Source organism: Strongylocentrotus purpuratus, unplaced genomic scaffold, assembly GCF_000002235.5.
Source record: "Strongylocentrotus purpuratus isolate Spur 01 unplaced genomic scaffold, Spur_5.0 spur5_contig_867, whole genome shotgun sequence".
NCBI lineage: Eukaryota > Metazoa > Echinodermata > Echinoidea > Camarodonta > Strongylocentrotidae > Strongylocentrotus > Strongylocentrotus purpuratus.
Window position 1 is genome coordinate 1,625,425 of NW_022145576.1, and position 17,931 is coordinate 1,643,355.

Consider the following 17,931-nt stretch of genomic DNA (forward strand, 5'->3'; position numbering starts at 1 on the left):
GACTGTAAATTAAAAAGGTATATAATCCTTACAGAGTACAATACTGAAAGAGTAAATTGGAATCTGATGGAACTACTCTATTGGCAAGCATACGTTGCCGGTAAAATATGAAAGGATAAATTGCAAACAGGGGGGGGGGGGGGGGGGGGTGGGGGTGAAAGATGCAACGCCCTCCTCTTATTACGCTAATGGTCCTTAAATCCACCAGGTTAAAAGATAATCGATATTAAAGCCTATATCCCTTCGACTTCAGTTTAATATTGTGCTGTCTTAACGTGTGAGCACCCCTTTCACCAAAGTGGCGTCTATGCCTGAGATTGGTCCTGCTTTCTTCTCGGGCAAGAATGTTAAATTGCCAATATTCCTCCAATAATTCATCCAAAATGAGTTCCCCGGGGGCAGACAGATAAGCATTCCCCGAATAATATCTTTCATCCAATTCTTCCCTCTGCTTTTCATGAACTCCAGATTTCCATCAAATACAAATTAGCCTAACAAGATTTAGATAAATCACCGTAAGCAGTGGTTTCGGATTCCACTCCTTATATCCAAAACGTTTCCATGGAAACAATACAGTGCATTTAGAGAAAAAGCGCATATAAATGTCATGTGACTCAAAAAAGGGAAATGTTTGCAGCAAGGGATTTCAGGTGATGTATTCATGATTTTGGATGATTGGAGTAAAGTATCATGGTATTTGACATTACTAAACAGTTATATATGTACTGGCAAATGCATAGCAGTCATTTTCCTTCAAAGAAAAGGAACAAATCTGTATCCCCTAGTCCATTACGAATACAAGTAGAGATGGATTCTTTGATTCATTATAACACACTTTAATGAAGAAGTAAAACAGTGGAGAGTAAATGAAAACTTTCACCGTCGCTCTAATCAATAATCAAATATTGACCTTCCCCCTTTTGTATGAAACCGATACTTTACATCGGTACATTAATTGTTTCCATGCATGCGCTGAAGGTCGACTCGTTAACAGCACACCGAAAACAATTAGCGTATACTCTCTACCAAATGGCGGTCATGACAATTTGGTGTCACGGCGGTGAAAACCGTCGCACTTTAACCGGTAATTTCTGATAACTGATTGCGTGTTTAGCCTATCAATTTATGAAATAGCATGCTCGATGACTCTTCATCGCCTGCGAGAGGAAATCGTTCTCTTTAACAAATTGGTCGCGTAGTTTACGAAGTGCCTTGGAAGTGATCATGCTGATTAAATTTATTCCATAGAATTAATGGGTTCCCAAGCGAGCCTGGTCAGATACTTTATAATAATCTTCACAGTTAACACTTGTGCAAGTATATAAATTGCTGCTGGTCAAAAAAGATTGATAGTTTATGACGTTATTTAAATACATGAGTTGCATGATAAAATAGCAAGTATGAATAATTTGTTGAAAAGTAGGATGCCAGTTTTGCAGGTCAAATACAGTTGTTTTTTAATATAACAAATGGATATCTAGGTAAATAAAGGACAGACTACAGAGCATGACATTCTTCTTTGAGATGTCACAAATAAATGATAATATATTAAAACATTTTTAGACATTTTAGATTGACAATAAAAGGGTTATATAAAACATTTGACCAACACAAGGATGAGGTTTAACAATCACTGACCACATAGCAAAACACAAAGATGGAGAAAGACAGATAACACATTTAGCATGTGAACAGAAAAACAGGTGACGTACATTATTATAAAACGTCAGTTTATCCATTCAATTTTTGTAAAGTAAGGAATTATTCCAGAACATGACATAATTTTTGGTGTCACATCGCCTCAGTAATATACATTACATGACACAGACGTAAGAACTACGCAGACATCAGGACAACAAGACCAACAATGACAACAATTTAGTAGCGGTGATTATAGCAATAGCTTTTGCGAGAAAGGGCGAGAAAGAAAGTTTGTTAGCCATGTAGAATATTAGAAATATTTTCAGATATCAGATTTGCCATTTCATTGTAAGATTAGTTCCACTTTAGTTCAGAAATAGGCACATGCTAACCAAGTGTAATTTTTTGTATCGGATTAATAATCAAATAACAATATCTAGCAACGGGCCGAGTCAGGAAATATTTGTTGTTTTCAACAAACCTTCAACTTTTGGTAACAAATTTCCGTAAGTAGATGTAAATGACTTTTCTGAAGTAATTTATATTCAAAATATGGACAAAGTCACTTTTTTTTCCTTTCCAATCTGACAATTTCCGTTATTGTACATGGCCGGCCATTATACAACACTTAGCAACCATAGCAGCAAAATGTGACAAGACAGCTACACTACTGACAACACGTGAGCATTGAACATTTGATGAGCATTATAGGTGCATAGTTGCAGTGAAGAATCAGGCCTAGCTAAAGGAGTAAAATTAATAAATTATATTAGAACAGGTACATTGTGCGTTAAATCACGGTAGAAAGAAAAATAATGAAATAATGTAATGCGCATGTGCAGAAGGTGTTTGGTAGAAAAGGTGCCAGTGTGAGTTTATCATACCTGTCAACTGAAACCCATATAATGCGGGTCAATATGACCCTTTCATTAAATTTTGTCATTTTGAGCTTCTTACCCGGTAAACCGGAAAGGTGAAATATCTGAGAAAAATTTAACGCATTCTATGATATCTCAGAGGCAGACGCGCCAGAAAATAATTTCGCTCAATGAATTTAATCCCTTCGAGAAGAAGAGATGAAAGATGGATTATACATTTAGGGTTCGGGTGACAGGTACGATAGTGTGAAAATGAATAAATGCATAAGTATATTGTGCATGTGCAGTGTGATGTTCTAAGTAGGAAAATGCAACTTTTAGACGACTGTGCGTGAAATGAAATATAAAAAATGCTTGGATGGAATGAAATGAGGAAAAAAGAATAAGTTTCTCTTCTACGAAGCCGGTGAGTGTCCTACACCATTTATTCTACTACAACATCTTGACAAATGAGAGAGCAGTGAAGAGGCCTTCGCAACTGTGCAATGAAGATGGTGAAGCAGATGATCCACAAGCCACTAAACATTTTTGCGGGTAGCAGGATTTCCCGCGTATTTATAAAATCATGTGTCGCCCGATGAGCTTTTTTTGTACCTACATTACGTTGAGAGATTCGAATGCCATTCCGATGGGGTGTGCGTGAGAACCAAGCTACCTGCTTGCCAATCGTGAGGTCGGTTGGGGACCTTTAACGTCCCCCGTCCGCTTGCAAGGTACAAGCTACGGTGGTGTGGAAAAAAAGGCGGCATGCAAAGCAGTGAAATAAAGACAAAAGTCGTCTAAAAATTCATTTCAGTTCATTCTTGGGATGATGACAAATATGAAAGGATGAAAGCAAAAATATTTACACTAATTTATGTCGTGATTGTGAGATGGTTTATGATGATTATTGCCGACTATTGTGAAGTGCGATGGAACGAGCCTGCTTGCTTTCATCCATGGAAGATGTTGAAGTGTTGGGTTTCGCATCTAGCACTAGTCCCACATGTGCAACACTGTGTTGTGTTTTTGATGTAATGACCGTGATTTTAGTCGTCCATCAAGAACAATAGTTCAACAAAGGCCTACATAAACACAAAGACAGTTGAATATAAGGAATTATATAGAAAGAGAAACAACCAACTAAAACAAACATTATCTCTTAATCAGAGAAAAAAGGTTAAGAATGAATATGAAAATAGATCCTGGGATCAAGACCCATAGTTTGAGTAGGAGACGCCGTCATAATTGTAGAGAGTGTAGAGCCTTCAAAAACGAAGTCATAAGTTATTTGGCTATGTATGAATATGTATATGGACAGTACGAGGATGAGATTAATACATTTTTAGAGTAATGAGTATATATATATTCATAATTTATATATTACATAACATTATCATATACAATTATAACATTATATTTGTTGATATAACGATGTTAAAACATTGCAAATAATTTTTTACTCATTCTCAGAAAACCAATTAAATGGAGAATTTATTGCGTGTTAAAATAACAGTACGATACTGATAACAAAATTAGTTCATATTATTTGCTCTGAAAGTATAAGCCTTCCATGATCAACCATTTATATATGTTGGTTTAGAAGCTTAAGTAATTTCACTCTTATTATGGAACTCTGTCAGTATAGATTTAAACAAAGGCATACAAAAATAAGGTATGACAACGAGAACCATGTTAATATTAAAATAGTTGCATTGAACATTTTAACAGATTATACGCTTTTTAAAATCTAAAAATCTTCTCTTAATATAGTAATCTAAGTAAAGTAATCCATCAACAGGTGTTGTCGTCTTTTTTTATCATACGATTCAATATTTATATCACGACGTCTATATGTTTTAGGCAATTACTGACAGAATAAAAACACACGAGATTTCAGTAGGTAGCGTAATGATAAGAGGCTGATATATAGGCAGCCAACAAATAAATACTTTGAAATGTTAAATGTTGGACTCACTAATATAAATTATGAAGTCCCTTCAGAAAACTAGCACTGGTACTTTTTTTTTTAATTATTTGTCATATGCATTCATAAACATAGTAGAAGATGCAATTATTCGAATTAACGGCAGCACTATATAATTAGTCACGCATAATAAAAAGGAAATTCGGGAAGGGAAAGAGACTTTGAGAGGAAATTAGTCAAAAAGAGAAAAGAAACAGAGTAGAGAGACAGATACAGAGAGAGAGAGAGAGAGAGAGAGAGAGATAGAAAGAGGGAGAGAGAGAGAGAGGGAGAGAGAAAAATAGAGACAGACAGACAGAAAGATAGAGACAAAGACAGAGAGGGAATAGATAGATAAACAGAAAAACAAAGAGAGATGAAGAAGTTTATGCAATCTTACCTCATATGTCTTCTGCGGTCCATTCTCATTACTTGCTACGTTCTGAAATTTTGCTTCCTTGTAGTATTTCCTCTTCTTAAGAAGATATAGTACAACGACATCACACATGACAGTAGCCTGCAAACATAAAATAGAACAGGAGATTATGACTTCCTCAAAATAAAGTCACACATCATGTTTGCTTTCAAATAAAGGGAAAGTGAACCGCTTATTTTGTTCCTTTTATCCTATTAAAGCTGTGGATGATTTCTAATCAACTCTTCAACGTGAAATATTTTGCTCCTTTAAAACGACAAGCTTTGTAGACTTTCATGTCTTTATTAAATTTGATTAAAAAACAAGACAAACAGTTACACAAATGAAAACCTGAGAATCACATAAACAAACACTAAATGTAAATCAGAACGAGAAAAAAGACAAAATGAAGGAAGGCTGACATAAATGCATCTCTGTTTCAGGAGTTTATTATTTCACTATATTGAATAGTCTAGAATCAATGGACACCAATGTATTGCAGGATCATAAAAAACAATAATTGATATCAAAACATTGACTCCCATTGAAAGCACAGGTGCAAACACGCACGCATACATAATATTCACCCGCACGCACAGATACGCACCCCACACACCGATGAACTCGCACTTCCATATAACTCACAAATAAAAGCGTTTGAAAAAGAGTTATAAGAACTCCATATTTTAACGCGGTAGTAAATAATAAATCTGATCTCAATTTCTAACCTACAGATGGCCTTTGATTAACTAAAATGCAACTAGAGACATGTAACAGTTATCCTTACTTTGGTCAGACGCCACCCTCAAAAAATAAATCCTGCATGCAAGCACATTATTTATCATAAAGCCAGTTCTGCTGTGTGAGTTCTCCAAGAGATGAAAAAATAAATCTCTGCATTAAAGCCATCTGCGTGCCCTGAATACCTAGATTAGCGTTCTATTATTTTCCAGCTGACCTACATAAATCATTCTTGTAAAAACCATGTGAAAATGACTGGGGAAGCATCTGTAAATATGTCCCCAGTGATTTGGCTAAAATCTCCCCTACAGACGTGCCTTCCATGATTATAGATTCTCAGGCAGGAGAAAGCAGACTAGTCATTTCTGTGTCAGGAACTTTAACACATTCACTACTTTGGTCATTTTCCATAGGCAATGAAACCTTTTTGTGATTTCTAGAGACATTCATTTTTCTAATGGGTGCTTATTGTGATGACCAGAAAAAATACCCATTTATATTCGAACAGTAATTATCTTAATCTTGTGCAGTCTTGTTTTTTTAAAATGTGTGTTTAATTATTTAAAGCTTGTTAGCACAGAAAAGAAAGCATCGAGTCATCTTTTTTCTTAATTTGCAATGACAATGCTACAACAATTAAAGTTAACTGTTCTTTTGGTTTTATACACCTACTGCATTAAGGCTTACTCTAGGGGTAAATATGTGTTATTAACTAAATTTCTACAAATAACTTTGTTTTCGTCAAGTTTAATTTTTTTAATGTTGCATCCCTGATTTATTATACTGTTATGGTGTTAGAGATAAAAGCAACTGGTTAACAAGATATTACTTTAAATCCATGCTGCAAATGGTTCCAGGATTAATACAGACATATCTACTATTCATTGTCTTGTACAGGGAAATGCATAATTCATCGAAGTCTTAACCACAATGCTTCTCACGAACCCCACCCATCAGTCAACAGTTATTACAAAATAAAGCAAACATGTCCAATTCGCTAGAAATTGGCTGAATTATGCCCAATAATGAAAACCATTGCCTTTGGATTAATGGCGACTGGCACAATGTTAATTGGGTGTTTAACTCGATAACGGGATCCCGGCCGAAAACTAATAAAAATGTCGTCGATGTTCTCTCAGCGATTCGCGTAATTACGGGGAGGTTTAATTTGGGCACGGCTCGTAACATTAGATCCTAAAGATGGGTATCAGATAGAACATGAAAATGTCACGGCAATTATTGGAGGCGAAGTTTAGCCATCCTCTCTGCATCCAGAATTTTGTGGCTACAGAGAGAGGCTGGATATGACCAGGATGAATTGAGGTCTGCGACCAGCCGAATCGATCTCGGCTTTCCGCGAAAGGAATAAAACCGCAGGTGTTACAAATCTGTTTAGGGTACGGTGTCACGGATATGTTTACGATCATTGAGCTGTATGAAACAGTTATGGTGACCGCTCAAAAAAGAGAGAAAAAGAAAAGGAGTATTCGGTGTAAATATTTTCAAAAGTCTAGATGTAAACCACACCCTATTCTTTTGAGGTGAAGGTCTACTGTGAACATAATTATCTCCTTTTCTTTGAAAAGAAAATAATAGTTATAGCCATTTAGGTTGAATCAATTTCGAAATTAAAGTCTTAAAGAAAACCACATTCTATCATTTCGAGGTGAAGAGGTAAAGTACTATAAAGGTTACAAGGAAACTACCTACAAACAGTGTTACAAAAATGAAAAGAATATGGAAGAGTTCCCTAATCTCTAATCAGGAAGATGTCATTTTTAAAATCCTTAATCTTTTACCCTAGATACAGTTTTCTCCGAAATTGGTTGAATTCGGGTCGTGCAATTTGCCGTAGGAATGATGAAGATCCATTTTAGAATAATATTACCAGTTTTGTAGATTCAGTGTAATAAAGCTCTGTTAGAATCTGACTACAATGATGTTTCCAATCTATTGATAACAGTCGGCCGGATAAAATTCATCCCGGCAGCTAATATCTTGTATACGCAGCTGTATTTCTAATCCTGCAGCATTCACATTGTCTTCTTGCAGCGAATTACTTTTCACGACCCCATTTTCAAATGAATGATAATGTAATGATATGCAAATAGTATGTACGGAATAGATAGAGTTGGGCACTTTTCCATGGGTTCTTAAAGGGATCCGGTAACTTTGTCTCAGATTCTGAAACAAAATCCTGGATTTAGCTTATGCTGCAATGATAATTATAAACCTTTAGGTCAGTCAGGAACCCCATGCCTTTTACAAGCCGATCTCCTGTATGATTATCAAGATATTTATGATGAAAATCGAAATCAAATGTTGCGTTTTCCTAACGTTTTTCATAACACTACAGTCCATAGGGGGAAAACGAGTATGGTAAAACCGGTCACTCACAGATATTTTTTACTTTTTTGAGGCACTTCTTGATCATTTTGAAGCGTAATTTTGTTTAGGGCTTCAATATTACACCATATCTCAGACACTGATAACACGTAGGGCCGTGCATTACAGATTTAACATTGTTAAACGATGCCTTTAAAAACAAATTTTCCAAAGTCAAATGTTATATAAAACACCTCAACCAAGATTTTGTTTTTAAAGGAAAGGCAATTGGCATATGAAAGTAAGAATACATGATAATCACTATTTATTCTTTAAGGCCAATGTGTTATTTATGTAAATAAATTGTCAAAATGAAAAACAAAGCTCACACAATTGGAGAAGAAAAGGAAGGGGGGGAGATGGAGAGAATGAGGAAGAAATTATTGGGGCAGAGTAGAGAGCGATGGTGAGGGAGAGTGAGAGGGAGAAAGAAAGAGAGAGAGAGAGAGATGGCGAGGGAGGGTGAGAGGGAGAGGGATATGATGAGTGAGAGAGAGAGAGAGAGAGAGAGAGAGAGAGAGGGATGGCAAGGGCGGGTGAGAGTGAGAGGGAGAGAGAGGGGGTGGTGAGAGAGAGAGAGAGAGAGATAGAGAGTGGAAGACAGATAAGATACAAATAGACACAGAGAGGAAAAAAGTCAATACAGATGAGTAGAAGGGAAGGGGGACGGAATAAGAAACGAGAGGTAGCAGTCAACAGATGAAAAGGATGAAAATACGTGGGTGTGGACAAGGAGATGGGGGGGGGGGCTGATCTAAAGGCAAGTAATCTGGGATTGGGATAAAGGTGCGAAGGCGCTCTCGTTACCACACAGGTGCTTCAGCTTATAAGGAGATGCTCGAAATTAGAAGCGAGGAGTTTATCTGACGTAACAGTATTACGTGATCGCTGATAAGATAGTATTGGGACGTGTTAGGGGTTCGAAAATAGGACACCAAAGTTAACTATGTACACCGTGTTCCACTTGTGTCAATTCTAGAGGGTGACGATGTCACCCCAAGCCTGGGACCCGAATATTAAAATCTTGCCAAGTGCTTTTTATGGACTATACAGGGTGAACAAGATAGCAATGACTTTAAAAATGAGCCCTATTTTAATAGCTAAAGTAATGACGTTCGCAATGGGAAACATGCTTTTAGAATAGACCTGTTTACCAATTGAATGCATAATTATTTTAAACAAAGTTATCTTGACGATTGAAAAGATTGCCAGGGATTATTATCCTGCATAGCAACAACTACTGTGTGCAAAGTGAATTTCATCTATAGAGACGCCATTGTTTTGCATAGCAGGTGAATCAAAGAGTTGGTAACCAAAGGGTTGGGAAACAAACATCCTTACATCAAAATACATAGTTTTGTTGTTTGCGCATTTAAATAAGTGGAGCACTTGGTAGGCTTTTTATATTGCCGGTGGTTGATTTCTTTAGCGTCTTTGCGGTTGTGTTGGTGGTAACCGAATTTAAACCCACTATGTGCTATCCGGGGGTCGTTAACAAACATGGAATAACTCAGTTCTCAGTATTTAAAAGGTCAACAGATCAGATGTACAGAAAGAAGATACCTCAAGAAAAGATTATTTTGAAAACAAATAAACGGTTGCTATGGAAACTCGGACCACTAGCCAAATTCGGAAATTTCAAATTCAACACAACATTCTTACCTCACTTTACGACATATTTTAACTGTAAAACATCGATTTTACATTGATGTGATAAAGGAAGGGATTATTCGTTAAAAGTACACTTAAGTAATCTTAATCCTCGACCAAGCCAAGGAAAAGTAGACAAAATAGATCAAAGATAAACCAATGTCTATATGGAGAAAGAAAGCCTGGAGAATATGCAGTCGGACTTAATGTCGCCGGACCAATTGTTACCAGAGCAAACGTCGGATCCCCGGACTATAGATGAACTTTCAAGCCAGCCAGGAACCAACTGAGGATTTGTTTTCTTATTCATGTCACACCAATGAGATGAAGGTGGAGGATCTATCTTCTCCTGTGTCTCTTGGGAGGGTTTGGGTCAGGAGCATTCGGAATGAGTAATTACATTCGTAGCAGCTAGCTTCTTGAAATCCAATTCAATTTCTACATGACAACCCCGATTTACACCTTAAAGTCATTCCGCTTTTCACTCTCACCTTGTTTCTTTTCCTGTTCTACCTATTTGTACATTTTCACCTTTCGTTAACAGACAGCTGTTTGCTGGATTCTAAGCTAAGCGATTGTTGGTCGCTATGACGTACTAAAAATAAAGGTTCGGTTTTTAGCATCCCGGGTGATAAAACAGCCACACCTCTGTATAATAGGATGTAGATTTGACCGTAAAAACGTGCGATTTTGCACCCCTAATTATTCAATAGAAGTACCCCTAAAATTGGGAACATATTAAAACATCGTAAAGGTGGAAGTTTGCATCCTAAACAAGAGCTGACTAAACAGGTGTTACTTCAAACATTAGAGGTGTTAACAAAAATGTTCTTATAAGAGGTGAACCTTCTAAAGTTCAACTTTGCACCTCATGGAGTGCTATTTTCGTGGCCATCGTACCAATCGTACCAAATTTCTGAACTGTTGTTTTTGTATTTGTACGTATATTTTTCCGTTACTGCTAAAGTTGACAAATTATTAATGCTTCACGTCGTGAATCAACCTAGTAATGTGAGGACTGATAATGCTAGGCATCAGATGGTGTCTTATTACCCGAGCATCGAAATGTACAAAAGTTACTGAGGAGTAGAGCGTAACAAGTCTCCGGATGAATTTGTCAAACATTAAACAAGAATCTTTATTGCAGGTCCTGAAATGATTGAGAATAGGTTCCAAGAAAAGAAATCGGGGGTGATAGAGTGGAGAGCAGAAAACGGTAACCCCGACCCCCTTCCCTCTCTTTACATTTGAATGAGATTTCAGAGACCCGGGCAAATATATCCTACGGGGATGTTCACCGCGATTCGTGGTTCATCTTTCGTTTCAAAAAGGGCATCGGCGATCAGAGTGTGGATTAGATGGGTATCTGCCAACCAGATGACCAATTCCATCAAATTTGACAGTCTTAAAAAGTCGAGGATACAATATGTAGCTCCTTCAGTCCTCTCCACACACTGGCGCGGACTCGAAAGGTAATAATAATGGCATCTGCTTGTCGCTTCTAATCGAGGACTTGTTCACGACTTGAGGTGTGCTAAACGAAACGAAATGGAAAGGGGGCCTATGGAAAAGATGAAAATATCACCAGGGAGAACAGCCGTTTTGGGAGTTTTTTTTCTCCCCCACGAGAATGAAGATATCTCAGTCTTTTAGATCAATATTCACTATAAACAGCTGACATAGATGTTGTGATTAATGAGAAGATGAATGCGCAGAAACACCACAGAAGTCTGTTCGTTGAAAATATAAATGACTATGATGTATCATGGAAATCGAATAATGGAATAAGTCACACAGACTGACAAGAAAGAAAGAAAGAGAAGGAGAGGATAGTAATGAAACAACAGAGGAATGATTCATGTAAAATCTACTGCCTGAAAATTTGTGAAGTTTAAGAAAATAAGCTGAAACAAAAGGAGATGTCTTTAAAATTACTTAAAAACAACAACATCAGTAATAGCACCAACACATTTCCATGTTCGTACTTTATTAACCAATTCGTCATTTATGCATTAACCCGATTTTAATGAAAGAAAATGAGTTCACCAAACAGAAACATTGAAAAGAAAAATATGAAGAAAGACTATGCAAATGGTAATAAACAAATGAGGAAGTGACCCTTTTGAGGAAGGAAATGAGAAAAAAGGAGAAGGGTCTGTGTGGAGGAAATAATAACTTTGACTAGGGTTTGGTTTAACCAAGAGACCAAATCACAACGTCGTTAGCGGTAAGCCAAGATGTCACCAAGGTCTGATTCATTATTTTCGCTGCTCCCCACGGACCACGGCAGGCGACATGGATGAATTATCCTGCAACGCGTTGCGGCGAATACAAATGAAGGAAGCAGCATAATTGACGAACGAAAGGGATCGACGTACAAAGCTTTGGCTCTATGTGTGCGTCAGGAAGTCAAGGGCGTGTTAACACTTCCAGAGAGACCGTTCACACGAGGATGTAAGTGTATGCTTCGAAATGTATTTTGTTCTTTAAAGCATAGATGACATAGCGCATTATATGATCTATGTTAGATGTGAACTTCGTCGTTATCTATTATGCGTCAGGAAGTCAAGGGCGTGTTAACACTTCTAAAGAGACCGTTCAAAAGAGTATGTTAATGTTTGCATCGAAATGTATTTCGTTCTTTAAAGTGGAGATGATGACAAAGCACCATTATATGATCTATGTAAGATGTGAACTTCGTCGTTATCTATAATTGATTTCATATTTATCTTCCGTACTTACGAAGCTCCTTGCAACTGCTGATACATTGACGGAAATCATCTTCAACCGGTCATTTTAACGTTTTTGTTTGTTTTAGACAAAATTTACTTCGCCAGACAGCTTCAATAAAGCGGTTTGATAATAATCTAATATATAAGTCGACATGTCAAGCTAATAACATGATAGGCACAGCGTACGAGAACAATATTCTTATGTTGTATGAATTTCCATATAATCTGGAAATTTCTAAAAGTCAAGATCTGGTCCCCCGTAAAATAAGCATAAACAAATTTATAAATCTCTTTCAAAACATTTGCTTTGCTTTGCTTTTCCTCTGTAATTCAATGTGTGCCAAAACGAAAAGGAGGAGCGAAACCCGAAGTAAGATAATTGACCGAGAGAGACATTACTTGATATGCTGAGATTCCATAGGGATGACTTTATGAGCAGACGTCATGGTCTTCAGACCTTCCGAAAAAAGGCGGGATAGTTAAGGAAGAGGTTGCCTTTTAAATACGACATGAAAAATATAGATTACAAGGAATGCGAGACCCCAGGCATGACGTTAGGGACAATTAACATGGTTAGGGCGAGAAATAGGAGTGGTCCCCCCGGAGCCTCGACAAGAGCACTTTGGTCGGGGACCCAGAAATGATAAAAGGCGCAAAAAAGGAAAGACCAAAACGCACAGAATAGTTTATGTAATTACAGTCTGCTGATTTGCACAGACGCTTCAAGCGTTAACTTTGGTTATACTATTTTATATCGTAATTCAAGGAAACAATGATAAGTCCAAAGGTATCAGTCTTCTTAGGAAACAAACTTTAGAAATAACCCTATTATTTGTTGTTAGCGTTGCTTGTTAAAAAAAAATATAGTGGGGAAAATTCAAATCATTTGTTAACAGTAAGCAGCCAGTTACTCTCGGTTTTCTTTATTTTAAAGCTAATTTTGAATTTGTATGAGTTTGAATAGTTCAGTGCTGTTTAGTCAAGAATTTTACATAAACAAATGTACATGTATATATTTTCTCTTTCTAGTTTAATCATTTAGATACGGAATTGGCTATTTCAGTCGCCAAGACATACGTCCTATGATGCATTAATGGATTAATGGTTTTGCTGTGTTTATACATTAAGTAAGGACTTTCAAAGGAAGGGAATTGAAAGCGTTTAACGTGCATAATCTATTGGTAAATCCCCAACGATATCAATACAAAACTACTCTCTGCCCGGGCCTCCGGTCTTTTCCGAATTTAGCCGATCTTTAAAAAGTAACTTCCTTCATTATCTGTCTTATCTTCATGGCATATAAAGAAGAGATTTAAAAGTTTTTAACGCGGATACTCTAACCACGGAATATATCGATACAAAACTAATCTCTGTCCGGCCCTCCGGTCTTTCCGAATTTAGCCGATCTTTCACGAAGTTACTTCATTCATTATCTGCCTAATCTGAGAGGCTATTCTGTCACCCGATACCTTTGGCACAGTTTGAGTAACTTTAGAGAGAATCGTCAATGGGGTATCAGCTATCCGTCCTATCTTAGATTGTATCGATCGGTTATTTCCTAGAGAGGTTATCCGTATGACGCCACACAAATTTGATCAGTTCGCATTGCCCGAGCATTTAAGAGTTTCGCCGGTTACATTGGCTTAAAAACGCAGTGTTATACACGCAATCAAGCAAGAAAACGAGCAAGGGAAAACATCGTTCGGGTTTTTATGGACATAATTACAAGATATGGAAACTTGCTTCTGTACCTGAGGGACAATATATAAGTTAAGTAATTTGACTTGAGGGTGAGAAATAGATTAGATTTTATACGCAGGTGAGTGAAGTAAAGTCTATATTTAAATTAGGAAAATTGTTCTCATTTGAAAATGTATTGATTTAAAGAGAATAATGTAACTCTATGGGGACACTGATGTTTTAAGAGGTATGTTCATAAAAAACGTAGTGCACAATTTGATATCTTATGTATTGATTTATTTGAAATGTGCTGTATATCACAACAGTAATGATTGTTTTTATAGCTCACAGGTGTACAGTGAGTTAGAATAATGCATGGATTAGTATTTTCACAGGTTGAGGGGGAAATATTACTTCGATTAAAATAGCTCACATTTCTTGGAATAAGTATTTTTAACCTGTTATGAATAAGGTGGTCTAGTTTAAATTATCAACAAGTTTAATCATGACAGTTGCAACTGATTGCAAAGTTTTTATTCAATGAAAATTTCGGCAAATAACCTTCTAATGCCATACGAAAATGTTCATTTATATCTGCACATGGCAAACACAGGAGTGGATGAAAGCTTGCATAACAAATTTAAGGTTGTTAGAAGCTTAAAAACTACATGTTATCATTATCCCCGACTGATGAAAGTTTTCTGTATCACATACCAATTTGTTTTCCAGTTTTTTTTTAATCAACCATACGTATGATTTGCTTTCCTCATCAAGAAAGACAACGACTGTTATAGTTTCATAAAATATATTAACAACACACTTTCACATTTCATTTAATGGAACATTGATCTTATTCCTTTCCTATTCTGCTTCATCGTCCATATCCTATACCTATACCCATCTCCCTTTCTTCGTCTTCACTCTACAGCTTTGGTATCATTCCTTCTGATGCTTCATTTCCTGTTTATGATGTCAAGATCTGGAAAGTGATAAAGACTGTTTTCTTGTTACATTGTCTTATTCAACATCATCTCTATACCGGAATGGTTACGTCAAAGATGAAGTTGAGTTCAAGTAATCCAATAAGATTGCTAAAGAAACTGGAATCAAGTTGGAATGGTTGCATATGTACAGAGTTCATATGATTCTGTGTATATTGTGAGCTTTCGTAAAATCAGTTTTATAACAAATCGTCCTAAGCTTAATCGATGAAAAGGACATGTGCTGCACACAAAATACTAAATTTAGAAACTAGACATTCATGTGGCATGAAAGATTCCCCCAAATTAGCTATTTGTTCGGGTATATTTTTTTGAATTTGAGGGCATTTTTAGAGCAATCACTCTTTTTCAGAAGACATTTCTATCTTCAAAACTGACATAAAAAGAATAAGATTTGCCACAAGTTATTTTCAGCAACTCAACCTTCTCTTCATTAAACAGAAGAAGGTTTAGTTGGCCAAGAAGGACGGGCGGCCGATAAAAATTAGATGACCACATGGTGCGAAGTAAATTCCGTCTGGGAGATGACCACTAGATGTGATGTATTAAAAGAGTAAGGCTTCGGGACATGAACTGACCGGAAAATAAGATTTTTTAAATTGGATGTTGGAGCCACTATATAACCATTCTATTATGATATTAAAAAATCGCAGCTGCTCATCATATTTTCACCTTTCTCCTAAAGATTGTGACCATTTCGGAGATTTGTTAAAAAGAGATGAAACAACAATTTTGTATGTTAATTGAAAACATCAACACAATATAAAAGTCAGCCATGCTATTTTTGTTATTGAGCACAAAATTAAATAATGAAATTATATATTATTAAGAACTATATTTTCTATAGGAATACTTTGGCTGAAAACTGTAGCTTAAATATGATTGTGCAATAATATGGGAAATTAAATAAGAACATATTTTCATGTTGATGGTCGCACAGCGTATTCATAGCGATAATGTGTTCTCATCTATTTATTGATCAGAACCTATAACCTTCTGTTTATCATTGCATCTTTCAGAGCCTATTGTTTGAGGTGTCCGAGCAATTGTGTTTTTAACAAAATAAAGTGCATTATGACTACTTTAGTGGCTACGAAAAACCTCATCTTGGACGAGTTCAAGGCACGAATTTCAAAGTATTCAAGGGTATATTCCTTTGGGGGTCGCCCGTGATTATTTAAGTACACGTTTAACTACAAGTAAGATCCTAATCCTTTACTCGACTACATGCAACGAAGGTTCAGTCATATACAAAAAGTCATATTATTACATTTATGACGTCTACACAAACGGCATGGAAATTCTCAATATTTTGTGTTACAGGTTTACATTGTTTTAAATGAATACAAAGAGATGTTCTTAAAAAAATAAGTGTATTAGTAACAGGATTTCATGTTCTTCGAAAGTTCACAAATGCTATTTTTTGCATTTAATCTACGCATCGCCTCATGGGAAATCATTTTAACCTTCTCGTGTGGTGTAAGCGGCTTAACCCGTTTTTAGATTTGGAGTATCAGAATTCTACCCTGACCTTACCAAAATTGAAAGTAATCTTACAAAAATGTAATTTTAGCAGTTCAACCTTATCAGAAAGGTATTGCCACTTTTATATCTTCACCAAAGGAACGCCACAGGCAGATTAATCTCGATATGGCATGTGCATTAGCTCTTTCAAGAGAAAGAAATGTTATACTATTGAAATGATGATCGAATATGTAAATGCTTTAGTGTTAGCGTTAACAAGTTAAGGGTATAGAGTCGTGTTATTCTTTTTTAAAGTAAGTCTTCAACCAATTAATACAAATGTGAATAAAATCGCTTTTTATGTATAAAACCGAGAAGTATCAGTATAGGAACAGAATCGCAGTTATGTTTCACGGTTAGAAGTTCTTAAAACGTGTCTAAATGTGCAGTATATAACAGAAGAGCCTCGGATCATCGTGCACGAAGTCTTCGTATGGAAATTGACTAACCACAAATCAATATTGAAAAAAACTACCCGCTATAAAAGCCATTTTCCTGTTTTCTTTTCCTCGGTGAAGTGCTGGAACATGTAAAGAAAAATAATGGCAATGAACACGTGTACCACAAGTGTTCTGACTACTAAAAAGGAATCCTTTGACATCAAGGGGGCTCTGATGGGAAATCGCACTTCATATATCGACTACCGAATCATCATATTTCACCGCAGAAGCGGTAGTTTTTGTGAAATATGCGTTTCGAGTTTTCCCATGATATAACGGATTCTGACCTGCTAGATTAATATTGTTACTGTATATATTGAATATATTTCCCTTAATTTAAATGATAAAAGTATGTCGAGTCTCACTGAAACAAATACATTTAAGAGAAGAGTCAGATTCCTTTCCTTGTTTCTTGGACCCGGATTCATGATGTAATATGTTTAATGACGTGATATCATTATGAAAAAAGGTAATTTCAAGGCAGAACTACATTTAGGGGGCCCACGTACTAATCTGAAGTCCCTCATTTTTACCTCATTGTGGGGGTGGAAAATGTCTCCGAACGAAGCTCACTGAAACGGACACCAACGATTAATTACGTCATGTTTTAGTTTTAAGTCACAACACTGAACCAGTCTGACCAATTCTCAATATGAATGTTAACAAGATATGTCGTAATTCTTATTTGGTCTATGAAATTATCAAATGAAGAAACAGCTTGTTTTTCTGCCTGTTTTTCTGCATCTCCTCGTTCATCTTTAATTAGTTTAAGAAACTGATCGCTAACTCGTGTTTGAAAAGATGGTCTTCTGGAATTGAAGATGTTTCCCATCGCCGCTAGTCATATCTTCACGCTTGTCATGTCTGCGATTTGATAATAATAACTTCGGTCAGTCAGT

The 17,931-nt window shown here is 36.4% G+C and overlaps 1 protein-coding gene across 1 annotated transcript in view; it reads right to left on the minus strand.

Annotated features, from left to right (window-relative positions):
• The window catches only part of LOC591536 (P2X purinoceptor 4), a 67,841-nt gene that overhangs the window by 3,302 nt on the left and 46,608 nt on the right, over window positions 1-17,931 (minus strand). The window contains exon 11 of the mRNA XM_030974947.1: window positions 4,865-4,981. Within this exon, the coding sequence (XP_030830807.1) occupies window positions 4,865-4,981 (117 nt within the window). The remainder of the gene's footprint in view (window positions 1-4,864; window positions 4,982-17,931) is intronic.